This window comes from Geotrypetes seraphini, chromosome 12 (genome assembly GCF_902459505.1).
Source record: "Geotrypetes seraphini chromosome 12, aGeoSer1.1, whole genome shotgun sequence".
NCBI classification, from domain to species: domain Eukaryota; kingdom Metazoa; phylum Chordata; class Amphibia; order Gymnophiona; family Dermophiidae; genus Geotrypetes; species Geotrypetes seraphini.
In genome coordinates this window covers 12138450-12166185 of record NC_047095.1, presented here as the reverse complement: position 1 = coordinate 12166185, position 27736 = coordinate 12138450, and the positions used below count along the sequence as shown (strand labels likewise).

Genomic DNA, 27736 nt, shown 5'->3' with positions numbered 1-27736 from the left:
AGCTAAGCACCACTGAATATCAGGGGGATTAGGTATAGTGGACATGCTGTAACATTATAAGCTATTCATGTAATAAATACCTGAACTAAACTAAAATTATATTCTGCAGAAAACATTTAAGTGAAAGAACAGCATAAAATACTAACAGAATCACCCTTGGTGCCAGCGGGACCCTGTGGGCCAGGAAGACCCCTGTCACCTTTTTCACCTTGCTCTCCAGGAGGACCAATTAAACCAATTAAACCTGGATGTCCCTAGAAAATATGCAAAGGAATAAGTTAGATGATATAGAACAAAATGCAAAAAAAAAAAAAAAATCCATTATAAATAGCAGTTCAATGTATACAGATATTCGAAGATTTGCTATTGGATTATTCTCTCTAGAAACATAGCAAGACCATTAAGTGAACAATCATGCTCAACATAATTTTCAGTCAAAAACATTATGAAGGAATAAGAACTTCTAATTTCTAATTTATGATGATGCCATATTTAAATGTTTATGTACAATTAAGGAATAATTTTACTAAGCTGCGGCAAACACAAACATGTTTACCATAGGGTACAATCACTGTCATGGGGCATTCTCGAGTGTCCTATGGTAGTTTTGAGATTGGTGTGTGCCTTCCACTCACTGAAAATTAGATTTATTTTTTAATCTCTGGGGGGGGGGGGGGGGTCAGAGGGTGGAGAGTATGCATGTACTGTCCTAATTGGCCTAGAAAATAGGTATCACAAGAGCTCACATGAAAATAATGTGTGGCCATTAATAGGGAAATGGAAAATTGGGCTGCATTAAAAGTGGCCTCAGCGCACATGAAAAGCCCATGCTGGTAAATAAAAGGACCCCTAAATTTGGACCAGATTCTGAAAGCGGAATCATTAGGAAGGTGCCGGTAGGCACTCTACCGGCACCAAAGTTAATTGTTTTAATTGGCTATTAAAAGCATGGAAATTGAACTATGGAGTTAAAAAACAATTAAAAACAAATTAAAAGAAAAAAAGTAGGCATCACGAGATGCCTACACAACACAGCAGACAGGCAAAAAGAAGTATACCTTGCCTTAGTGTATAAACAGTCTTACAAAAGGCAAGGGAGACAGATGTCTTTTCAATCAATGATCAAGTCTTTATGGAAACTATTGTCCCACCAAGGATCCTAGTTTCTGTGTATTGAAGTCGCCTTCCTCAGGCATAAACATGGTATAATAAAATCAAATGGCATTTAGACCCTAATACAAAACACATAAAGAGTGTGCATTAAAATAAACAGACTGATACCATAAAAAAACATATCATCAAAAAAATATGATACAATGATATTCAGAAAACAAAGGGCTCCTTTTACTAAGCTGCGATAGCGGTTTTAGCGCGCGATGAATTGCCGCACACACTAGACCTTAATGCCAGCATTGAGCTGGCGTTAAATTCTAATCTAATCTAATCTAATCTAAACCTTAAGTTTATATACCGCATCATCTCCATGAGAATGGAGCTCGACACGGTTTACAAGAACTTAAAATAGTGGGTAGAGAAGAAGAAAAAGGATTACATGAACTTATGTGTAGAAGGGGGGAGAGAAAGGGGGGAAGGATAGAGCTACAATTTGCTGAAAAGCCAGGTTTTCAGTTGTTTGCGGAATAACTGAAGGGAGCTCAGGTTCTGCAGCGGGGTGGTGAGGTCGTTCCAAAGACCTGTGATTTTGAAGAGAAGGGATTTTCCCAGTTTGCCTGAATAGTGGATGCCGCGTGGAGAGGGGAAGGCTAGTTCTAGCCGCGTAGCGCGGGTTTAGCGCATGCAAAAATGCTGTTTGTGCTAAAAACGCTATTGCAGCTTATTAAAAGGAGCCCCTGATCATTGGTTGAAAAGACGTCTCCCTTGCCTTTTGTAAGACTGTACAAAACACAGCGCCAGAATCAGATCTACGCAGATGCTTTGCGGCACCAAACGTCAAAAGAGGCATGGTTATGGGCGGAGTTGACCTTTGGCACCACTAAGTAGGATTCTACATTGAAGTTAGGCACTGGAAATGTAGGCCTGTAAAATCCTGGCCTACATTTCCAGCACCTACCTTTGGCACAGGCTGTGATTTTTAAAGGCGTCGCAATTGGAGTGACACATGACAATCACCATTTTTTCAGGTGCCTGCTGATTACGGCATCACTTTCAGAATCCGCATCTATTGCATATATATCTGCTTCCTCAATTTGCAAGAAGTCCAAGGCCTCTCTATACGTTAGAGTTGCCAAGGTTTCCCAGATGTCTAAGATAGTGACCATATCGTATAAACATATAAGAGGATGGCACTCTAAATATATTAAAGTGATAACATTTAGCATTTGAAAGGCTTACACTGTATATAAACTAAAATATATATCAAAAGAATATTAAGATATATGGCACAACAACCTCCTCCCCCTCATACTGCTCTTCCCCTTCTTCCCCTCCTCTTTTTGACTCTCTCTCTCTCCCTTCCCTTCTAACCTCAACTACATCGTTGCTTGTAACTGATAAAATGTTGTGAATCCGCTTGTAATCTCGGATCTTAATTAATTGATGTGAACCGCCTAGAACTCCCTGGGTATGGCAGTATACAAAAATAAAATTATTATTATTATTTGAAGGGTATGATTTTAATAGCATGTGGTGCTGAAAAGTTCTCAGCCCAACCAACCAGCTTCCTTAATTTTGAGCATTATTTTGTCACCATAGCTGAAAAAAGTGTTATTTTATTTCATTAAGTTTCAATTTGCAGAAGCAAAATTCTATGTTTTGGCATTGTTTCAGATCATTGATTGAATCATATCCAAGTCATTCTCTTCTTGGTTGGGCTGAGAAGTTTTCAGCACCTCCTCGCATATTTGGCACACAATAAAGTTAAATGGTTGAGATGATTATCTACTAACCTATCTTACCTTGCAGGAAATCCTATATGACATTAACACTTTGCTTAAATAAAGTGAATAATTCAAAAGAATTGCTAAGCATATTCAAATTTTAAAGGCATTTTTCAAATTGAAAATGTACAATTGAAGCCCAAGAAAAAGATACTAATAAAGAAAAAAGTAATACACGTGCTTAATCTTACAAAATATACAAAAGTCTGGATGGTGTTCAGACCACTCAGATCACTAATTCTATTTAAGTGATGGAACTTTATAAACAGACAGAGATTTCTGGCTATGAGGCATGCTTTTAAAGGCCCAATATAGAAGAAAATACATAGTGTAAATGGTCCTAAAAAAACATGACCAGCATTATAAATGCCCTAATTAACTCTAAAAAACTGGATAAAAATTGCTAATTTTGATGAAGGTACTTACTTTTTCACCTTTACTACCGTGATCTCCTTTCAGTCCAGGTAACCCAGGTGGACCCTGAAGATAACAAAACAATTCAGTTTATTAAATGTATCTACTTTTCCAAAGTTTCAAAGAACAGTTATAAAATTGTTTTTAAAACATCAAATTACAAATAAAATATCAGTATACAGATGCATTGCTTCACTATAGAAAAAAATGACAAATCATAAACAGCCAAATCTTATAACAGATTTAATAAAAACAGTAAACATTATTATCATGATCATACCACAGGGACTCAGAAACAGAACTGCCAAAAGATATAGGGGTCCTTTTATCAAGGTGCGGTAGGGGTTTAACGTGCAGAATACCGCGTGTTAAACCACCTGCCGCGCTAGTCGCTAACGCCTCCATTGATGAGGCATTAGTTTTTAGGCTTGCCGCAGGGGTTAGCACGTGATGAAATGTCCGACGCGCTAACCCCCGTAGTGCGCCTTGATAAAAGGAGCCCATAGTTGTGCCCATGCAAACAATTTTGAGGGTCTGATCACGCCCCCTGCCCCACCTCCTGTCACCCTCTCATATGACTTCCTGACACTACAAAGGGGAGGTTGGTAAGGTTTACTCCTGGCGGAATTCTGCCCACAAAAAAAATCCTTTCTGTGCACATAATTTGCAAATTCTGCAAGTTTATTTAACAACATTTAAACATATTTGTGCTAATTACTATCTAGAATTTCAGTACAATTCAGTATTTTCATTAATTTCCCCCCACCCTTTTTACAAAATTGAAGCGTGGTTTTTAGTGCCAGCCATGGCAGTAACAGCTCCGAGGCTCATAGAATTCCTAAAAGGGGGATAAATTATACTCGAGAAAACAAAGAACCTTCACGTTTTTCTTGCTCAGTGACTTTCTTCTAGCAGCACCTTTGTAAAAGCCCACCTTAGTGGTTTGATTGGTTTGTTTTCATAGTACTTCACATTGCCTTTATGTTGTTGAAAAACATTTCTGAAAGCTAACATAGTTCAATAAATTCAGAATAAAAAACATTTTTTTTTTTCTATTTTTTTTTTTGTTGTTTGTGCCATTTATTTTTCCTTTCACTTAGATCCCAGAGTCCCTTTTCTGCTTTCTCTCACCCCTGCCTCCCAGCCAGAATCTCATTCACCCCGTCCCCCCACCCAGCATTTCATTCACCTCTGCCACCCAGCAAGCATCTCTCTCACTCCTGTTCCTATTTGTCAGATATTGGGCTGGATATACATATTTCTGCACACCCTACAGGATTTGATTCATTCTATGAGTTGGTGGTTTGAGTGGCCGCCGCTTAATGGGGAGCAATGATATGCTGGGGGCTCTCACCATTTTAGCAGGTGTATGAGGGCATGAAACCAGGTGGCCAAAATTGTTGGGAAAAAGGGGGTGTTAATTCTGTGCAGTTTCTGTGTGAGAAGATAATAGTCTCGGTGTGAAACCACTGAGCTGAGGTGAGGTCTTAGCATCACTATAAGGCTCACTTTAATTTACATAAAGTATTCTCTGTGCTTTGTTGAAAAGAATGCTGGGTATTTGGGCTAGGTCAGCCTTTAGATGAAAAGGTTTAAGGGTAGGTAAGGTTGTCTGGATAGAATTGGGTTAAGATGTTATCTTTGACTAAAGTTGTGTTTGAATGGAAATAATTTAATAAGAGCGCTGCAGCCAATATTTCTCCATTAAAGTGCTTTGTAGTTTTATTGATTTAGGCATTTGCATTAATTGGTTTGATGCTGTGCAAGTGCCAGGGTTATGAATATCCTCTCATTATAAAGATAAAAATAACTTTCAGGAGTTGCAATAAATAGCAGGGTTTTGGTAAATTCTGTATTTTTTAAAATCTCCCCTATATTGGGTTGTGTTATTTTGAAATTGATAAGAATAACCCATAGATAAAACAACCCTGGTTTACTGATAGGATTTTGAAATCAACATTTCTTGACTTATAGATAAGTATACATGACATACAAGCCATAAATTTTAGCGGGAAATGTCTACTTTATAAATGGATCTGCCCACTATAAATTTATACATGTATGTCTACTTTATAAATGTCTACTTTATAAAGAATGGCTATAAAGAAGGAGAAGCTATGCTATAATGTCCAGTTCCCACGACCTTGAGAAAGTTCGGTGAAATACGTCGGGAAGGGGAATGGACTTTGAATAAGCTAAGTCTATTATTTATATATTTATATAAAATAATTGAAATAAGTAAATAGTTGGGAAATAGTACTAGGAATCCAGTGAGTGCACTAAAACCACTAGCGCGGCTTTGTTAAAAGAGCCCTATGTCTTTTATCCGCCTTCATAAAGCTATCTATTTAAAATGTAAAGCTAGCTAATCAGTGTTCCCGCTAAGGTGCGCTGGCCTGCGCTCGCGCACAAAATATTACATCGCAGCGCAAAGTTTCTCTTCACAGCGCACACACGCGTCGCAAAGGTAAGGGGAGGTAAGGTAAGGGGACGCATTGGGGGGATTGCACTTCCCCACAATTGCCATGCTTCGGTTCCTCTTCTTCCTTCCTTCCTCCCCCCCCCCCCCCGCGGGACCCTGCGGCACCATCAACTCTTACTCCCTCTAATGTCGGCCCTGCAGCTCCAGACTTCCTCGCACCTTCTCCCCTCCCCCTTTGGATCGCTATTATTTTAAATGTTATAGCCGCGGAGCTGTATCCATCAGTGGAGATGTCTAACCTCGGCCTGCCCCGGAACTCTTACTGCAACAGTGACTTCCTGTTCCTGCCTAGACGGGCGGCTGCTGCAGTAAGAGTTCCGGGGCAGGCCGAGGTTAGACATCTCCACTGATGGATACAGCTCCGCGGCTATAACATTTAAAATAATAGCGATCCAAAGGGGGAGGGGAGAAGGTGCGAGGAAGTCTGGAGCTGCAGGGCCGACATTAGAGGGAGTAAGAGTTGATGGTGCCACAGGGTCCCGCGGGGGGGGGGGGAGGAAGGAAGGAAGAAGAGGAACCGAAGCATGGCAATTGTGGGGAAGTGCAGAGCTGCAGGGAAGAGAGTTGCGGTACCCAGCGGGAGGGAGAAGGAAGAGGAGGGAGGGAATTAAAGGAGATGCCAGGGCTTGGAGCATAGGAGGAAGGTATGCCAGTCTAAGGGAAAAGGAAGGGGGAGATGTGAGAGCATGGAGGGGGAGCGAAAGATGGAAGAAAAGGAAAGGAGAGAGATGCCAGAGAATCAGGGAAGGGGAGATACCAGACTATGAGGAGAGGTGTGGGAGAGGGAAGGCGAGGAGAGAGATGCCAGACCAATGGGGTGAAAGGAGAGATGGAAGGGGGAGGCATACAGTTTCTGGAAGGGGCATAGAAGGAGAGAAGATGCCATATAGGGGAAGAGAGACGGCAGACAGTGAATGGAAGGAAGAGAGTTACAAGAAGATGAGGAAAGGAGAAACCACAGAAGACAAAGGTAGAAAAAAATTTCTATTTATTTATTGCTTTAGGAGACATGTGTCACTGTTTCTGTGAAGCATTGTATGCAGAGTCCAGCTTCTTGCTGGTTCAATTTAACCTTTGTCTATGTATTTTTATTTTATCCCCCCTTTTACAAAACTGTGAAGCGTTTTTAGCACCAGCCTTGGTGGTAGCAGCTCTGATGCTCAGAATTTTATGAGCATCAGAGCTGTTACCTCCGTAGCTAAAATCCACACTACAGTTTTGTAAAAGAGGGAGGGGTTAGTTTGTGATTACATATTCCTTACTAGACGAAGGTGTTTTCTGTGTTCTGTGTGTTCGAAAGACATGGTTTTCTGTTAGGATTGACGGTGTAGGATTGATCTGTGCTGGTCTGGCTTGTTTAGTTTTACAATGGGTGTATTGATGTACTGCTCACTGCAATATGTAAGATGCTGCCTTTTCCTAGGTACTCATGTGTGACGTGTGGTTTGTTACTAAAAATCATGTTTTTCTTACAGATGGGGGGGGGGTGCCAAAAAATGATGGGCCCCGGATGTTACATATGCTAGGTACGCCACTGTATGTAAAGATACCAGAAAGCTGGCGAAGCAAAAACTTCTAAGTTTTGAGTATTTAACCCTCCCACAATCTCACGGGCACTCGTTTCAAGTTTATTGAGATTTTGATTTAAACGCAATATCAAATATTTTCAATGCGTATAACAAAAATAAATTTGGGGAAATAAATAAAACCATTTGAACCAGTGTTCCCGCTAAGCTGCGCTGGCGTGCGCTGGTGCACAAAATATTACATCGCAGCGCACACGTTTCTCGTCACAGCGCACGATCGGAAGAGGCGTACAGCAGATGGCAGGGCGGCGAGAGGAGAATCGGGCGAGTTGGCTCATAACTTGCTGGCGCCCGATATTTTTGGCTCACGGTGAAAAAAGTTTGCTCACAACACCCGCCCGCTTAGAGGGAACACTGCTCTTCATAACCTCTAATTTCTTATTATATCCTTCCCTCATTTATTGAATTTACCTGTAAACCGTACTGAGCTCTATCTTTATGGAGTTGAGGCGGTATAACTTAAGGTTTAGTTTAGTTTGTTTCTAGGACAGTCCTTGTGGCTTTGGGCAAGTCACTTGCACAAATTTAGATTCTAATCCTGTGGGGACAGCAAAATATCTACTGTACTTGAATGTAATTTGCCTTAAACTATCACTGAAAAGGTGCGAACTAAATACTAAATAAATAAAATAACATCATTCATATGAGAAAGTGTTTACAAACAACTTGAAAAACTAAAAGTGGATGAAGCCATGGGGAGCAGATGAGATACTCAAACTACACCATTCATATTCAGTCTCATTATGAACCCAGATACTCAGCACTCTCAGAGTGAACAGTGGAGAAAAAGCCTCTGCTATAAGGAGCTCCCTCCCTGTTGAACCCCAACGGGGAATGTAAAACAGGTAGACTCACCCTCAGTCATTGGCTGAAAAAAATAACATTTTAACTGAAATGGATGGTGAATGCCTGCAACGCCCTCATTGGAAGTGGTTGGGACAAAAACAGTGACAGAATCAAAAAGGTGCGATAAATACAGAGGATCTATATTTAGCAATTGGAAAGTATCAAAGGAAAACAAATGCCAAGTGTAACCTGCAGAGAGTGGCAGGTACAGTCCTATATAAAGACACAGAGGCCCTGATTCTATAAAAGGCACCTATGTTTGGCACCTAGATTGTTTAATCAGCACTTTATAATTAGCTTAAATTCAAATTAATTGGGTGTTAGGCACCTAACACTAGAGAATGACACGGTGGATGCTACCTGCGGCTAGCCGCGAGTAGCCACGGGTAACCCGCCAAAACGGTGGAGAGGGGAAAGGTGCTCACCGCAGGTGCAGGGACTAGGCCATCCACTGCCCCTTGGAGCGGTGAATGGCCTTGTCCCTGAAGTTAAGGGAGGGAACGCAAGCGGTTGCCAATTGTACGCTACCCCCTCTCTCCTTCCTACCTTCCTACGAATCTATCTCCTTCCCTCCCCCTTACCTTTACGGAACATTTTAAGGTTTCAGAGTACTTGTTGAAAGCCGCCGGTGCCTACGTTCATTGCGTGCTTGTGTGGGCAGAAAATTCTCCTCTGACGCAACTTCTGGTTACATCAGAGGAGAAGCTTCTGCCGACACACGCACACGATGCACGTAGGCTCCGACGGCTTTCAAGAAGTACTCTGAAACCTTAAAACATGCCGAGAAGGTAAGAGGGAGGGAAGGAGATGCACGGACCGCGCGAGGGGTGCCAAAGGGCAGTGAGGTGGCAAGAGGGAAGGGTGGATGCTACGGGGACGAGGCAGTGAAGGTGACGGTGGGGACGGGGTGTTGAAGGGGATGGTGGTCCAGTGACGGGGCAGTGATGGGGACAGATTTTTTTCCCCGTGTCATTCTCTACCTAACACTTTCAGGTACACGCCTAGCCCAAGGCGCCTATCAGAAACTGGGTGTGGTTAAGGGCGGATCATGGGTGGATCTTGAGCATGATTTCTGTGTAAGCACATAAAATGGACTTAGGTGCCAGAATTTAGGCCAAGGAAACCTTGGCTTAAATAGGAGGTGCCTAAGTCCATTTTAGGCACGATTCTATAAACAGCGCCTAACTGAAGATTGACAGGCACTATCGGCCTCTTTTACAAAGTCACGCTAGCGGCTGCTCTGCGGTAACAGCCCCGAAGCCCATAGAGATTTAAAGGGCTTTGGTGCTGTTGCTGCATGGCAGCCGCTAACGCAGCTTTGTAAAAGAACCCATATGTGTTGGGTTCCTCGGTACCTATACCTTAGGCGCCATTTATAGAATCATGGCCAGAGGAGGTAACTTGCATGTTCTGCATAAATCAGCAAGTAAAAATTCTAGCCACCTTTCTTTGCAGAACAGATGGACCATGCTAGTCTTTATCTGCCATCTGTTACTATGTGATTATGTTATTTAGTACAATAAGTTCAAGTTATTCCCTTATTTTTATGTGTCTTTTAATTGTTGTGCTTTTAATTATGGGTCATTAGATTTAGACCATGTAATTTTAGATTTTTTATATCATTATTATTCATATTGTTTGGAAATTTTCAAAACAGCAGAGTCTCATAGCAACCAAAGATAACTTCAGCTTCTTTAGAATAAGTCAAAAATAATTGGAATGAAATTGTCTCTTTGTGTTCTGCTGTATCTTAAAAAATGAATAATCTAAAGTTTCAGATAATAGCAAATGTAAAGTTCTGGTGGTTGTAAAGAGATTTACATTTTCCAAGGGCTGCTCAGCAAAGATGATGCCCACCTATCAAAAAAGGGACAAAGGGGGAAATTCTACAAATAGTGCTGAAATGTAGGCACTGAAAAGATCGACTCTCAGCTGGTATTCTATAAAGGGCATCCAACCGTTATAGAATACCAGCACAGTGCACAGATTGGCCCGGATTCTATAAATAATGTCCCGATTGTAGGCGGCGGTAGGCGTCCCACCGCTGTCTAACCAACCAATCGGGACTCACGTTTTTTAAAAAACCTCCATTGGAGGTGCCTCCGGGATCCTAGGGAAGTGCGCAAGCCCTCCTAAACTCACCTAAGGCTAGGCATGGGTGTGGTTTGGCCCAGATGTAGCCTTAGGTGAACCTAGGCGGCCAAACACATCTCCTTAGGCCAGCAGGAGACGTGTGCAATGTAGGCCAGCAAAATGTGTGTGAGAAAAGATAGACATCAACTGATAGAATAGCATGCAGGGGAGATCTGCACACAGCTTCAATTAGGGACCAATACCCTGAGGTTGTGGGCTCAAATCCCATGTTGCTCCATGTGACCCTGGGCAAGTCACTTAATCCCCTATTACCCCAGGTACATTAGACAGAGTGTGAGCCCACCCAGAAAGATAGGGAAAAATGCTTGAATACCTGAATATAAATCACTTAAGCTATATACGTGGTATATAAATATTAGAAATAATAAGTGTTTTTTAAATCTCATTACATTATGCATGGTTCTTGGATCCGCTGTCTGGTCAATGCTCCTATAGGGTTAACAGTGGTCCCAAAGAAGGCTATATGTGATCTCAAGAAGGCCATATGGTCTCAAGAAGGCCATATGTGATCTCTGAAAATAGGAAGGAGATTGGGAACTACAGGCTGGGTAATGTGACTTCAGTAGTGAATAAATTGTGGAAATGTTGCTAAAGTAGAGGGCACTGCAGTTTCTGGAATCTAACATATTGCAGTATTCAAGGAATGTGGCTTTGCAAGAGGTAGTTTTCTTAGACTGGATGGCCAGAATGTTGGATTAAGGGAGACTGCTATTTTTCAGCCAAACCTTTCACACTCTCTTACATAGGCAACATATAAATAAACTAGGCACCCCAGTTACAGCTTTAAAATGGCTGTGTTAGAATCTGATTAAATAAAACTGATTGTCTCATTGTTTCTGCCACATTAGAGTCTTCTCAGGAAGAGAGCCCTTTAGATCTACTTCATTGGTGTCATTCATGCTTCTTCAGGATAAAGAAGCACTCCTGTGTGATTATTTTAAATCAAGGATATTGTCAGATTCTATACAAGTGCCTCTGGTCCAACACTGGAAATCATTGAAGCATGAGGTTAATAATATTTGATGGAGGCTTATAGATCAAGTGAATGAAGGGTAGGAGGGTAGTCATTATGAAAAATATTAAACTTTATGGAACAGAAATGGATTTATACGTTAAAATCAGTTGTCCTATTGGGCTTAAATCAGGAAATTGAATAGATGGCATTTCTGTAATCTGATTGGCTGATTTAGAACATGTGATTATTTCCAAAGGGTTTAAAAACATTAAAAAAAAGAAGCTATAGCCCTCTTTATGCAGAAGCAAGTACAGTATATGGATGACTAGCTGCAGTAATAAAGGGTGAGTGCCAAGAGAAGATTTATACTTTTGCTCTTATCTTAAAGTTATGATGGAGATCATTTGAGATAGAGAAGATATTTATTGAAGTTTTATGTTTATACGGGATGTCTTGAAAAAGCCAGAAGTTGAAACATGTTGGTATTGTAGCCGATGATATCAGATAAGTAAAATTCATAAAGCCTAAGGTTAACAAAAGATAAGTTGGTTTAAAAGGGAAAGAGAAAGGGAATGTGGTTTTTATATACACCAGTTGGACAAGGTGTATTAAACAGTTTACAATCAGGTACTCAAGCATTTTTCCTTATCTGTCCTGGCAGGCTCACAGTCTATCTAATATACCTGGAGCAGTGGAGGATTAAGTGACTTCCCCAAGGTCACAAGGAGCAGCACTGTAGCTCTAACCACAAAATGTTAAAAATAGTTTAAGGTGATGCTGCAGTGACTATGAAGATGGTTTACAAGTTGTGATTTCATAATGGTTACAAATCGGTTGAAGATAAGGAGAGATCGGGATGTCTTTCAATGTCAAAAAACCAAAACCCAAGAGAATGTTGAAAAAGTGAGCAAAATGATTTGATCAAACAGGCGATTGACTATTAGGGAAATTTCTGAGGATCTAAAAATCTCTTATGATTCCATTCAAAACATTTTAACAACAGATTTGAACATGAGGCGAGTGAGTGCGACCTGAGAAATGGGCAAATGGTTTCATCCTCCATCATGACAATGCTTCATGTCAAACATGGCTTCTAGTATGGCAATTTCTGTCAAATATAAACATTACAATGTGCCCTCATCCATTTTATTCGCCAGATCTGGCTCTGTGCATCTTCTGGTTCTTCCTCAAAGTCAAAATGATCTTGAAAGATAAACATTTTGAATAGATTCAGAACATCAAGGCAGCCACGATAGCACAACTAAAGACATTCACGAAAGAGCCCTTCCAGAAAGTGGCATGAACGATGGGATAAGTGTGTTCAAAGCCAGTTTCAATTGGCGTCTAATTTCTTTACTGAAAAGGTGGTGACTACATGGAACTACTTCCCAAGGGTAATGATAGAGATGAAGTACAAGCTGGTTTTACTGACCCAGAACAGCAGTTTTGTTTTTGTTTTTTTGAGAATCAGATCAGAGGGTTCACCGGTGATAAGAATTTTTAAGGATATCTTCAAAAGTGGTTTGGGGTTCAGTACCTGATGAACTATCAAGTTTGCACCAACATATGTACAGAAGAGCCAAAACATATAGGGCTAGTAATCAAATATTATTATCTACAAGACCCCCTGTACCCCACTATTTATTTCAGGTTACTATCCAATAAGCTGTAATGTGACCACTGGTGTATAGGATGCAGCATTATTTTGTTCTGTTACATTCATCAATGCCATGTGTGGCAAGCCAGCCAAGGTTGCTAGTTGCTTCCGCCAAGATAATTAAAAACTGAAATATTAAAATACTTAGGCAATTTCAAGTTTCAAGTTTATTATATAATTTGATTAATCGCCTATTCCGAATTCTAAGCGATGTACAGACTGATAAAAGTTACAAAGTTAAGGAAAACAAACATAACTGACAAGTGCTAAATCTACAAAAACATTTTAATAAGTCAACTTGCACATACAATCAAAAACATAGGGAAAACTAGGAATGAAATACAATCTGGTTATAAAGAAAAACAATTAGGGTTAAAAACAATAGGGAAGGGAAATAAAAACTATCAAAAAAGTCAAAAATAGATTAAGAGCCATAAGCAATTCATTTAATCATTGAATGCATCTTTAAAAAGAAGACTCTTGAGTTTGCTCTTAAATTTTTCGAAATTCTGATCCTCTCTTAGATAAATTGGTAGGGCATTCCAGGTTTGAGGTGCCGTGACTGAAAAAATAGACTGCTGCCGCGTGTTAATAATTTTAAGAGGGGATGACCAATAAATGTTGGTCATTTGACCTCAATAATCTAGATGAAGTATAAGGGATTAAAACTTTATAAATAGAAGCTGGGGTTTTAAATGTCAAAGACTTAAAAGTGAGCAGGCATAATTTGTACATTATACGATGAGCAACTGGAAGCCAATGTGCTTTTTTAAGTAAATGTGTGACATGATCAAATTTTTTGGCTTTCATGATAAGTTTGATTGCAAACAGTCAGAAGGAGTCAAGTTAAAATAGTTGCCTGCTGACAGAAAGAGAAAGACAAGGAGAGAGGAGAGGGCAGAGAGAGGAGCCCTTCCAAGAGAGAAGCAGCCTGCAGGAGCAAATGGACTATTCAACCAGGGGCAAGGAGAAACCCAAAGTAAGGGTTGAGTTGGCTGCTGTAAACGGACAGGAGAATGAACATGGCCATAAGAATAGGGTTTCCAGACATCCGGATTTCCCCAAACATGTCCTCAAATGGGGTCCAGACGGCTTTTCAAAACTCGGCACTTTGTCCGGGTTTTGAAAAGCTTTCCTTTGGGTATGAGGGTACCCGCGTATGCGCGAATACGACATGATGATGTAACATGCACGCGCGTGTGCGCATGACATCATTGAGTTGTATTGGATGTCCTGCCCAACGAGAACAGGCAGTGGGGGCTGGCCTGGGATGGATTGGAGGCGGGGCTGGGGCGGGCTTTGGGGCGGGATTGAGGGCATGATGGGGTGGAACAGGGGCGTGAATGTGTGAGACTGGGCAGCCCTGGTGGGCAGGTCCAGGGGCCTGGATTTTCCAGATAGAAAATCTGATAACCCTACATAGGAAAGGCCAGAGAACCCAATGAAGAGAAGACCCTGGGCATGTAAACCTTGGAGGAAACCTAGATAAGTTCCCAGAGGGTGGGAGTTAGTTTCTGAGTTGCAAGGTGCTGTGTGGTATACTAACTTCCTTGGCAACCCTGTGTGGGCAGTGTGCAGAGGTCCCTGTCAGAGAGGGAGAGTTCCCTGAGAAGGAGTGTCCCTGAGAACCTGGGAGAGGTCCCCAGGGGAAGGGCTTTCTGAAGCTGAGTGAAGCAGAGAGGGTCTAGAATGGAAGGACTTCCCTAGCAGTGAGAAGTACTAAATTAGAGCCCTGGGAAAGAAGAGAGCCTGCTAAGCTGAGATGGTTGTTGAGCCGCTTGCTGAGTGGGTGGCCAGGGTAAACCACTGTATGCTGAATAAGCTGTATGTCATACTATTTTGGAGCATGAGAAAGCCTAAATACTATAGTAGTGGGACTTGGTAAAGCACATGATTACAAGAGATTCAGTCTGTGGAAATGTTGATGTCTTTGTGTTGAACTAAGAGTTTATTTTGAACCCCATGCCTATGAAGAAAAAAGACTCAGAGCTTTGTACAAATAAAAGCTTTTTGTTGCAACTTCTGGAGTGCACAGATTGTGTGTCTGAGAAAGTCCAAGGTTTATTGGAAAATCCAGCCAGGACCGTGGCATATGGTCCCTACACTACCAACTTGGTTTATGATATGGGATATTTTTTTTTTGTAAAATTTTCATATAAACCACTTAGATTATTCAATAGGCAGTATATCAAAATAAACGTGAAACTTTTAATCTCCTGCTACAGTCTTTTCGGATGAGTATCCTGCAGACTTATTCCAGTGGCTTGTGACACATGTTGCTGAGTGTGCACTCAAGTTCATTTTATGAGATATTTCTAGGAAAGAAAATGTATCATGGTCTTTTGCATTTAGACTGTTCACCCTCAGAGTCTAAAATCTCACGCTCCACAGTTTAGCAGTGAAAGGATCCTTGCATTATGTAGGTTTTCATAGCTATAATTCAGTGGTTGGCAAAGAGCTTAATTTAAAGTCAAGGTGTGAAATATCAATAAGATGCTGTTTAGACCTCCCACGGATGCCATGGAAGTGACTGCAACGTTTACAAGGAAAACCATGCAAAGGAAACAATAATAGTTGAATTTCAGTATCTAGAATACAGCATTTTCCATTTCTGTAGGTAGTGCTCTGTTGTAGGCTACAGTATATCAGTATTCTTTCCACAGCTGCAGTCCACCGAAGTGCAAACAAAAGCAAGCAATCATCTGATTTGTAAGTAATGTGTTATGGCATAATTTAATTTTCTGGAATGAAAATACATTGTTGTATTGCACTTAGGCTGCTTGCTCAATTCCCAATAATTTACAATATAAAATATGATTTTCAATGCTATGTAAACTTAGACCCTGTAGTACCTAATGACTTTTAATTGATTTCCGCAAACAAGTACTCTACAATGGAAACAAAAGTATATAGTTGAAATGTGCTATCGCTTTTTGTTGTTCAATTTGTGAAGTGTAATTTTAAGCCAGTTTGCCTAGCTTGAGGGTAAGAATGCCTATATTTTTAGCCTACTTTGTAAACACATATACATCTATGGCTCTTATTTTAGACACTTTGGGGCAAATTCTAGAAATGGCTTCCCGATTGTAGGCAGTGGTAGGTGTCCTACCACTGTCTAAACAGCCAATCTTGAAATATGTTTTTTTGAAAAAATCCCCGAGGCAGGCCACCTACACTACAATCGCTGTTTGAAAATCAGCCAGAGAATCGACCAACAGTGATTGAGTCGCTATCTTTAGTGAATCTAGACCTTAGCAGTGTTTTTATAAAAGATAGATGCCTTGTCCAAAACACCTACCTAATAACGAGCATAGTTAGGGCTGGATCACAGGAATGTTTTAGAGTAGAGAGTTGCGCAGGGACAGAAATCCCACCCATCCCCACCCGTCCCTGCCAGGATCCTCTCCGTCCCCGCCAGGATCCTCTCCGTCCCCACCCGTCCCCGTCAGGATCCTCTCTGTCCCTACCCATCCCTGCAAGGAATTACCTCCATCCCCGCCCGTCCCCATAAAAAGCAGCAATTACTTCTGACAGGATCATCAATTCCACAGTTTCTTTTGTGTTTGCGCTGCTGTTTTCCTTGTGGAATCTCTTTGGTGGAACCCTTTTTTGTTTTCTGTTCAGGTAATTAACTTATAAACCCCCTCTTTTACTAAGGCTGACGTGTCCATTATATTATATGGACGAAACCTGCTTCCAAAGCCTTCCATCCCCGTGGGAGTCCTGTTGGCTAGAAGGGGGTCCCCGTGGGAGTCCCGTTGGCTAGAAGGGGGTCCCCGTGGGAGTCCCGTTGGCTAGAAGGGGGTCCCTGTGGGAATTCCGTGGCCAGAGGGGTGTCCCCGTGGGAGTCCCGTGGGTTAGAGGGGGGATTCCCACGGGACCCCCGGGATTCCCACGATCCCCATTCCCGTGCAGACCTCTATTTTAGAGTTAGACTCCTTTTTTGACAAGCATCATTGTGCACCTTAGGCGCATGCATTTAAGCCATGAAAACCCTGACACAAATATGGTTATCCAAAAAGCTAGGATGCTTAGAGACACCTAACGCTGCTTAGTCAGTATTAAGCATGATTCTTTATAGTACATCTAACTTTTATAGACTCACACTTAATGCAGCAGCACTAGTCAACGACAATATTTAGGTGACCTATAAAGAATTGGGCCATAGTGTGCTTTTCCAGTGGTTTATTCCATTTTGCTTTTAATAATCTGTTTTATTATAATTATTAACCAATAATGTAGTAATAAAACGTATACTGTATTAATTTCTCTAGCATGTGAATTCATTTCAGCATAACAAATGGGAGGAGCAAGACGGCAAATATATTTTGGATGTGTTCCCTTTGCATTGTATTGTATTGTCCAGGGAGGGAATTAAGGTCTGAAAATGGCATGGAGAGAGAGGAATGTGATGCATGTAAGGCACAGGTGTCAAAGTCGGTCCTTGAGGGCCACAATCCAGTCGGGTTTTCAGGATTTCCCCAATGAATATGCATGAGATCTATTAGCATACAATGAAAGCAGTGCATGCAAATAGATCTCATGCATATTCATTGGGGAAATCCCGAAAACCCGACTGGATTGCGGCCCTCAAGGAGGGACTTTGACATCCCTGATGTAAGGGTTGGGAATTCTTTGTTTTCAGTAGCAGGGTTGAAGTTTAGGAATACATTGCCAGGTCAGTTGTGTTTATGCAAGATTAGAGCTATCTTTAAAAAACCCCCAAAACGTTTGAAGACACAGTTATTTGTTGATGCGTTTATATGAGTAAAATAAGAATGGTCAGTAGGGTAGGCGGCAGGACAGCTTTTATTGAATATATGATGTATTGTTTTTAATTACTTTGTATTTTTTCAGTCACTGCACCTCAAATTTGGAATTCTCTCCCTATTTACTTAAGGGAAGAACGTAATCTGGAGAAATTTAAGAGTAATTTAAAAACTTTTCTTTTTAAGGATGCTTTTGATAATTAGTTAACAGTCCGCTGATTAAAATTTTTATTTTATTGTTTAATATTATGATTTATGTTTTCCTTGCCTTTCGTTTTTTACCCTGATTGTCTTACTTTTCTTTAAGGAATTTGTATTTCTTTCTCCGTTTTCCTTATGTTCACTGTTTGTTAAGTATGTCTTTTAGTCTGCTTGTATGTAAAAATCGTTAAAGTATTGTATTGTTTCCCTAATACTGTAATTTTTTTTTTTTAATGTTCATCGCTTAGAAATGTGATTAAGCGATTAATCAAAAATTTTATTAAACTTGAAACTTGAAAAACTTGAATGCTGATTGTAAACCACCTAGGATTTTTAGGTGGTATATACATTTTAAAATAAATAAATGATAATGGTAAGAATGAAGAAATATAGAAATTTGATGGCAGATAAAGGCCTCCTTCCCTTGCTATGTTCTGGTAACAGGTGACCTTTTACCAGATGTTGATTTACCACAGAAATCACCAATCTGCGGTATAACATTCCTGCAGGTTGCTGAAAACTGAAGTCAATTAACAATGTTATTTGCGAGCCACTCCACAAATAGTGTTATTCTAGCACCCTGGAGAATCAGACTTCCAAGCTGCGACCCAATTATCCTGGCTAACTTCCAGGATCTCTACCTCTCTGAGCCCAACCCTCTCTCTGATCCAAAAGCTCTTAAAATGAGCCCTCACCAAGCAAGACCCCCCCTTGATCCAGCCTACCCCAATCAAGACTCCCCCCTTTTTTCAACCCTCTGATCAAGCTCCCATTCATCAAAGGATCCCTCTAACCCCAGTGGTCAAACCTCTTAATTTCCTAGTGGTACAGTGGCTCCCAGACAAGAACAATCCCCAGTCACTCCTGCCCTTCTGGTGTCAATGCTCAAAAATGTCACCTTTAATAGTAATAGTGTGGACACCCCTAGCAGTAATAGTGTAAGGCTACAACTAGGAACACCGTTTTGAAGGAGGGCACTGGAAGGATAGGAACTACCAGGGATCACTTCTGCCCCAGGGACTCTTGTTCAGTGGGAGGCAGCATTGAAAGGGGGCTTTGTAAGTCATGGCAAGGAACAGTGGGCCAAAGCTTGGAAGCCTGAAACTCCAGGTTAGCAAAATAACCCCAGCTTTTACCTGGGGTTATTTTACCATCATTTTAAGTTTATAATGCGACTTTCAGTATGAATCCAATGTGCACCACAAGTTACATTATAGCATTTACATAGTAGTGAGCTGCTTTACATGCATGTGCATGATTTGCATGTCATTACTATGTAACCCAGGGTGACAAATATTGCTGCTTTAGGGCAAGACAACCTGTATTTGAGCTATTGTCTAACGGAAATTGGTAATTTCCCCCCTAAATGTTGCTGCTATCCACATCATTCAGATATTCAGTGCCAGCCACTATCCTGATAACGGTGCTGAATTTCTGGATATTTTTTAACTATTGTGACCAGAGTCTTAAAAATAATGGTAACTGCAGGGGTGAATATTGATGTGGTTATGATTATTCTCTAGTCTCTTCTTTATTTCCAATACGTTTGTAAAATAATTGTTTCTTGGCATTCTATTTTTGAAAGAGATTAAAAAAAAGATTTTTATGAGAAAGAAATAGCACCAAGTAGTGCTTTTCCTGGAGAGAATACTGAACTGCTAGAAGGATCAGCACTCACCATAGGACCAGGTGGACCATCCTGGCCTGCAGCTCCAGGAAGACCTTGTTCTCCCTATATAAACAAAAAAAGAGGTGACCAGATTGATATAGGATAAACACATTTGCAATATTAAAGCAATGATATTAAAAGTAGCATATTTTAAGTATTTACCACAGGACCAGGAATACCACGGAGGCCTTCTGGACCAGGTTTTCCTGTTGGACCCTGAGGACCAACTGGGCCTGTTTTCCCTTCAGGACCTTCTGCACCAGGTTCACCCTAGAAAAGAAAAAACATGTTTTTGTCTTTTCTTAAATTGGCACTTGCTATACCACAATTCTGAAAGGTTAAAGCGGCGGAAAAGACCTCCATAATCAGAAAGGATAGCACACATGCATTCATGAATAACAGGAAGCAATTGGCACGTATACATTCAGAGACAAAATTATGCTCCCAGTATAGAGACCTGGAGAGCTACTCATAAAAAAGTTAGTTAAAGACTTGCTCGAAAAAGTAGGGTTTTTGGGGGTTTTTTTTAGTGCTTTCTTGAAGATGGAAAGGGTTGGGAGACTCCTAATAGAGTGAGGCAAAGTGTTCCACAATTTTGGGGTGGCAAAGAAAAAAGCCACGTGTCTGGTTGCTATATAGTAGGCTTTGAAGAAGGGAGGGAGAACCAACTGATTGTCATCCAGGGAACAGAGTGATCTTGCTGGGGTGTAAGGAAGTATCAGATTAGCAAATCAGGGGTTCCTTCATGAAGTGTATTATAAGACAGATGCAAAATCTTAAACTGGAAACAATGTGATTGTGGAAGCCAGTGAAGAGATTTTAACAGAGGAATACCATGATCAGAGAGGCCTACAGTAAGAAAAGATAGCTCTCAGTTCAATGCAGCAAAATTTTCAAGATTCTGTACAACAGTGGTCCCCAACATTTTTGACACCAAGGACCGCTTTTATAGAAGCAAAGTTTTCCAGGGACCGGAAATGGGGGTAGGGGGAGGATTTGGGACAGTAGCACTGAACAGGCTGCTTCGCTGACTTCCCCGCCAGGGCCTTCCCTCTGCCATTGTGTCACTAATGATGTCATCAGTAATACAGTGGCAGAAGGAAGGCCCCAGGGAAGGCAGCGAAGCAGCCTGTTGAGTGCTGCTGCTGCTGCGCATTTCAGAACAGAGGTGGGATGGGAAGGAGGATTGGATACTCTCGCGGCCCGCTGTTCAGTGCTGCCGCCGCTGCACTTTTCAGAACAGAGGAGGAATGGGTACTCTCGAGGCCTAGCTGTCAGATGGCTGCGGACCGCTAGTGGGCCACAGACTGTGGGTTGGGGACCCCTGCTATACAACACTTAAATGTGCTATAGAGCTGTTTCTATTGGGTAGCACGTTTTCATAGATTTTTATATTAATATGCAATTTTCTAAACTTCTATACCTATGTCATTTTCAGGCATTTCTTACATGTCCAATTTATTTATTTGGTCCATTTTAAGGAACAGGGATCATAGTGATAAGAAGAGAGGAGGGAGATAGTAAATATACGTCCAAAATATATATATTTTTTTGAAAATCATCTGTCTGGACATCCAGGCGATTGATTGTCTAGACCGCCAGAACACATATCTTTATACCACATTTTCGACCAAAAATTAGTGCAAGTCCCAAACATCCAGACCAAGACCATTTGGACAGGGGAGGGGCCAGCATTGTGATGGACTGGCCACCCAGAAATGGCAATAGAGCAGTGGGGTACCCTATAGGGCACTGCTGCGAACTTAACAAAAAAGGTGTCACATAAACATCTTACCAGAACTCACTTATAGGTTATGGTGAGCCCCCCCCCAAACCCACTCTACCCACCTGTCTACAAACCTAATAGCCCTTATGGCTGCAGGTGGCATCTATATGGTAGTAGAGTAGGGTTTAGGGGGGTGGCCTCACATTTTCTACCATAAATGTAGTGGTTAGAGTAGCTTATGGGCCTGGGTCCTCCTCTCTATGCCTACCCCCAGACTACTTAAGACACTTGTATGCAGCTCTACTAGGCTTTCCTATACCAGGGACTGATGTTCAAGAGACAGATATGCACACTTTTATTCTGATCTTTGTGGGGGTGTGAGAGGGTCCCTGATCACTGAGGGAGTGTGTGTGTGTGTAGGGGGGTGTCTTTACTTTGTCTCTGCAGTGGTTATCTGGTCACTTTGGATACCTTTTTGGTACTTATACCTGTTTTCACTTTGTCTAACTCACATCGTATAAGTTTTGTCCAGGAAGTCTTGTAAAACATGGAACGCGCTTCCGGAGGTTGTGATAGGCCAGAGCACGCTACAGGGGTTCAAGGAAGGTTTAGATAGGTTCCTAAAGGATAAGGGAATTGAGGGGTACAGATAGAAGTAGAGATAGGTTATATGAATAGTCAGGGAACACTTCACAGGTCACAGACCTGATGGGCCGCCACGGGAGCGGACCGCTGGGCGCGATGGACCTCTGGTATGACCCAGTGGAGGCAACTTCTTATGTTCTTAACATTTGATTATTCCTGCAGGATGACTAAGTGTAGGTGCCATCACTGATTCTCCATTCATGGTTTATGGTTTAAAAGGGGACACTGGCAATACAATTCCTTCAAGTAGTGTGATTTGATTAGGCAGGGGAAGGGGATGGCAATAAAAGAGCATGGCTTGACGAAGTCACATATCATCAATAATACATCTTTTCCTCAACCATAGGTTATACTGCAGTGATTCGGTGGGACAAACCAATTCTTTTTCAAGGCAAACATATGCAGACTTTAGCACAGTTGTGGAATTGTAGTAGACCGGAGTCCTACTTATAATGTAATGAGTGCATTACATTTCAACAAAAAATTCCTTTCATAATACGAAAAACGAATTTACCAACATGAATGTGCATGGAAATATATTTATTTTTTTAAATAAAATCTTAAGATGAAAAAAAAGATTGTATTTTTACCTTTGCTCCTTTTTCACCTTGTCTTCCCCCAGCACCTACAGCTCCTGGAGGGCCCTATAAAATTAGAAGATAAAATAGTTCTATTAAAGATTTAAACAATAAAATAAAGCAGTGATAAATATGGTTAAGTCCTTTCTCGAAATCAAATTATGAATGTTGTTTATACAAACTGAAGTCATTCATCTGCAAAAATCAGCTCATCATTAAGAGAAAAATGGCTGCCACTATCATTTTGGAGATCAACTACTAATAGATTAATGCCCCTGTTTACCAAGATACATTATGGTATAATAAGATCCTTTTATTCAAGTGTGCTAAGCAATTAGCAGGGATTTTAGCACATACAACCATGCTAACTGCTGCCGCACATTCATAATGGCTAGTGTGGTAAAAATCCCACTCTAAGGTGGAAGTTCTTTAAATGGGCACTTCCTGTTAGGTGCCCCAATGATCTTCAAGGAGAACTTATTCTGTAAAGGCAGCAGGCACCCAAATTCCATTACAGAATACTAGCCTAACCTGGTATTAGCATGCCTTAAATTTAGGTGTTTGAACTTAGACCAGCCATAGAGCTAGCACAAGTCCAATGTCCGAATGCTGCAATAGAGTGTGTAACTTATAGTATTCTGCAAATTATGCATGCACCTGGGAGCCTACCTATGCTTGTCATATGCTCCACCCATGTAAATGCCCATCTCACTCCTCATTTTACCTTAAGTCACGTCAATAAGAGCTCCCGAAGAGTGCACTTGTTCACATATCCTTCAATAAAACTCTGTCACTACAAAAGGTTCCTAGAGAGAACCTTTTCTTTTCAGTCGGCCAAAATGAATACATGGCTTGCAAAAATCGCTTTAGACGCTTCCTCCTATCTAGACTTTAGAAAACAGATAAAAACCTATCTATTTAACAAGCCAGGATCTTAATGTCATTTTTTTCTTAATTCATTTTTACCCTTTTAAATTGTTTCTATTTCTCAACATAGTCAACTTTATTGTGTTGGTCCTTCTAATCTGATGTATACATTTGTACTGTTTATTGCATAGTATGTATTTGCATGATTGCTGTAAACTGCCTAGAACTTTCAGGTATACAAAAAATAAAATTATTATTATCTTGCATTTGTACACCTTTATAGACTAGTGCTTATGGCACTAAAAAGCAATGTTACTTACCGTAACAGTTGTTATCCAGGGACAGCAGGCAGCTATTCTCACTAGTGGGTGATGTCATCCGACAGAGCCCCGATACGGACATCTTGCAAGCATGTCTTGCTTGAAGAAACTCAGAAGTTTCGAGATGCCCGCACCGCGCATGCGCCAGTGCCTTCCCGCCCGATGTACCGGGCGTGTCTCCTCAGTTCAGGTAGCTAGCCTGAGAAGCCAACCCAGGGGAGGTGGGTGGGACGTGAGAATAGCTGCCTGCTGTCCCTGGATAACAACTGTTACGGTAAGTAACATTGCTTTATCCCAGGACAAGCAGGCAGGTATTCTCACTAGTGGGTGACCTCCAAGCTAACCTCAATGGGATGGTGGGAGAGTTGGCAACTTAAGAAAACAAATTTTGTAACACTGTTTGGCCAAACTGTCCATCCCGTCTGGAGAAAGTATCCAGACAATAATGAGAGGTGAATGTATGAACCGAGGACCAAGTGGCAGCCTTACATATCTCCTCAATCGGTGTCGATCTGAGGAAGGCTACAGAGGCTGCCATTGCTCTGACCTTATGGGCTGTGACCTTACAGGGAAGGGATAATCCAGCCTGGGCATAGCAGGAAGAGATACAAGCCGCCATCCAGTTAGAGATGGTGCGCTTCGATACAGGTCGTCCCAACTTGTTTGGATCAAAGGAGACGAAAAGTTGAGGAGCAGTTCTGTGTGGCTTTGTGCGATCCAAGTAGAAAGCTAGAGCACGTTTACAGTCCAGAGTGTGCAAAGCAGATTCCCCAGGATGAGAATGAGGCTTTGGAAAGAACACTGGAAGCACGATGGATTGGTTGATGTGAAATTCAGAGACCACTTTAGGCAAGAATTTTGGATGAGTACGGAGAACCACCTTGTCATGATGGAATACAGTGAACGGTGGATCCGCCACTAGGGCCTGAAGCTCACTGACCCGGCGAGCTGACGTGAGGGCCACCAGAAAAACCACCTTCCAGGTGAGATACTTAAGTGGAGCCGTGTTGAGAGGTTCAAACGGAGGCTTCATAAGATGAGACAGGACAACATTGAGATCCCAAACCACGGGAGGAGGTTTGATAGGAGGATTGACATGAAAAAGTCCTTTCATAAATTTGGAAACCACAGGATGAGCAGACAAAGGTTTCCCTTGTAGAGGCTGATGGAAAGCCGCAATAGCACTCAGGTGGACTCGTATAGAGGTAGACTTGAGACCAGACTGGGACAGGTGTAGAAGATAGTCCAATACAGAAGATAGGGAAGCTCGCTGAGGTTCCGTGGCATTGGAAATACACCAGGAAGAAAATCTAGTCCATTTTTGGGAATAGCATTGTCGAGTAGCAGGCTTCCTGGAAGCCTCCAAGACCTCCCTCACCGCTTGAGAGAACTGGTGAGGAGTTATGTTGAAAGGAACCAAGCTGTCAGGTGGAGAGACTGCAGGTTGGGATGAAGTAGTGAACCTTGATGTTGAGTAAGTAGTGAAGGAAACACTGGAAGAAGTACTGGCTCCCTGCTGCACAGTTGAAGTAGAAGGGAGTACCAAGGTTGTCTGGGCCACCGAGGAGCAATCAGAATCATGGTGGCATGGTCTGATCTCAACTTGACCAGAGTCTTCTGAATGAGAGGAAATGGAGGAAACGCATATAGGAAGCGATTCCCCCACTCCAGTAGAAAAGCGTCTGCCTCGAGGCGGAGAGGAGTGTAGATCCTGGAGCAAAACTGAGGCAGTTTGAAGTTGTGGGGGGCTGCAAAGAGGTCTATCTGAGGCGTTCCCCACAGAGCAAGGATCTGATGAAAAGGTTTGGAATGGAGCGTCCATTCGTGAGGCTGAAGAAGATGACTCAATTTGTCTGCCAAGACGTTGTCTTTCCCCTGAATGTAGACTGCTCTGAGGAAGGTGTTGTGGTGAACCGCCCAATCCCAGACTCGAAGAGCTTCCTGACAAAGAGGGGCCGAGCCCGTGCCCCCTTGTTTGTTGACATAATACATGGCGACCTGATTGTCTGTGCGAATAAGGACCACCATGTCGTGAAGCAGATGTTGAAAAGCTTGGAGAGCATTGAAGATGGCTCTGAGCTCCAGAAGATTGATTTGATGGATTCGTTCCGCACTGGTCCAGAACCCCTGAGTGCGAAGACCATCCAGATGGGCCCCCCATGCATAGTTCGATGAATCGGTCGTTAGAACTTTCTGGTGGGGAGGAGAATGAAACAGCAAACCTCTGGATAGATTCGAAGAGGTTATCCACCAGAGAAGAGACTGCCGTAGAGCAGGAGTGACCACAATGTGACGGGACAACGGGTCGGACACCTGAGTCCACTGAGATGCCAGGGTCCATTGAGGAATTCTGAGATGTAGTCTGGCAAAAGGCGTCACATGAACTGTAGATGCCATGTGGCCCAAGAGGACCATCATGTGTCTCGCCGAGATGGACGGGCGAGAAGACACCGACTGGCAGAGGAGAAGGAGAGCATCCATGCGTTGAAGAGGAAGGAATGCTCGAAGTTGAATGGTATCCAGAACAGCCCCGATAAAGGGGAGAGACTGGGAGGGCTGCAGATGTGACTTGGGGAAGTTGATCTCGAAGCCCAAACTCTGCAGGAAACAAATTGTAGTCAAGGTCACCGAAATGACCATGGAGCCGACGGTGCCTTGATGAGCCAGTCGTCGAGGTATGGAAACACCTGAAGACCCATGTTCCGAAGTGCAGCGGCCACCACCACCAGACACTTTGTGAAGACTCTGGGAGATGAGGAAAGGCCGAATGGAAGCACTCGATACTGCAGATGTAGATGTCCCACCCGAAATCTGAGAAACTTGCGGGAGGCCGGATGAATCGGGATGTGAGTGTAGGCTTCCTTGAGGTCCAGAGAGCATAACCAATCGTTCTGCTCGAGGAGGGGATAGAGAGAAGCAAGGGTAAGCATGCGGAACCGCTCCTTGACCAAAAACTTGTTGAGGACTCGAAGGTCCAAAATGGGACGCAGATCGCCCGTCTTCTTCGGGACCAGGAAGTACCGGGAGTAGAACCCCTGGTTTTGCTGATCTAATGGTACCGGCTCGACGGCCCGAAGCCGAAGCAGAGCCTGAGCCTCCTGGAGGAGAAGGGCGGTCTGCGTCGAGTTGGAAGGATACTCTCTTGGCGGGTGGTCCAGGGGGACCCGTTGGAAATGAAGAGAGTATCCCTCTCTTACGATGGTAAGGACCCAGAGGTCCGTGGTGATTGCCTCCCATCGATGACAAAAATGATGGAGACGACCCCCGATGGGAAAAACGGGAGGAGACAGAACGAAGTCGGTTATGCTCCCTGGAAGAGAGTCAAAAAGGCTGAGTAGCCTTGGGTGCAGCCGGCATCTGAGGCTTCTGCTGAGGCTTCTGAGGAGGCTGTCTCTTCGCAGGCTGCCTTGCAGGAGGAGTCTGCCTCGGCGGCCTAGAGGGACGAGACGGCCTAGAGGGACGAGACTGCTGAGGCTTAGGCTTAGGCCGCAGAATCGACTGGAAGGACTTCTCATGGTCCGAAAGCTTCTTAGTAACAGTCTCGATAGACTCATCGAACAGATCCGCCCCCGCACAAGGCACATTTGCAAGTCTGTCTTGGAGGTTCAGATCCATATCAATAGTATGAAGCCATGCCAGGCGACGCATGGCGACCGAAAAGGCCGCAGCACGTGCGAGAGTTCGAAGGCATCGTAGGAGGATTGCATCAGCTGCAGGCGTAACTGAGAAAGGGTCGCCACCACCTCTTCAAACTCGAATCGAGCCTGAGCATCAATAAAAGGGATGAACTTGCGGAGCACCGGCAAGAAGAAGTCCAAATATGAAGAGAAGAAGAAATTGTAATTGAGCACTCGAGTCGCCATCATCGAGTTCTGGTAGATACGTCTACCAAATTTATCCATCGTCCTCCCTTCACGGCCCGGTGGTACTGAGGCGTAAACCTGGGAGGGATGAGATCGTTTGAGGGAGG

The 27736-nt window shown here is 42.5% G+C and overlaps 1 protein-coding gene across 1 annotated transcript in view; it reads right to left on the bottom strand.

Annotated features, from left to right (window-relative positions):
• Positions 1 to 27736, bottom strand: part of COL11A1 (collagen type XI alpha 1 chain) — a 528076-nt gene that overhangs the window by 30926 nt on the left and 469414 nt on the right. The window contains exons 55-59 of the mRNA XM_033916645.1: positions 22592 to 22645; positions 19793 to 19900; positions 19640 to 19693; positions 3324 to 3377; positions 147 to 254 (exon numbers count right to left, since the gene is read on the bottom strand). Coding sequence (XP_033772536.1) covers positions 147 to 254; positions 3324 to 3377; positions 19640 to 19693; positions 19793 to 19900; positions 22592 to 22645 — 378 coding nt within the window. The remainder of the gene's footprint in view (positions 1 to 146; positions 255 to 3323; positions 3378 to 19639; positions 19694 to 19792; positions 19901 to 22591; positions 22646 to 27736) is intronic.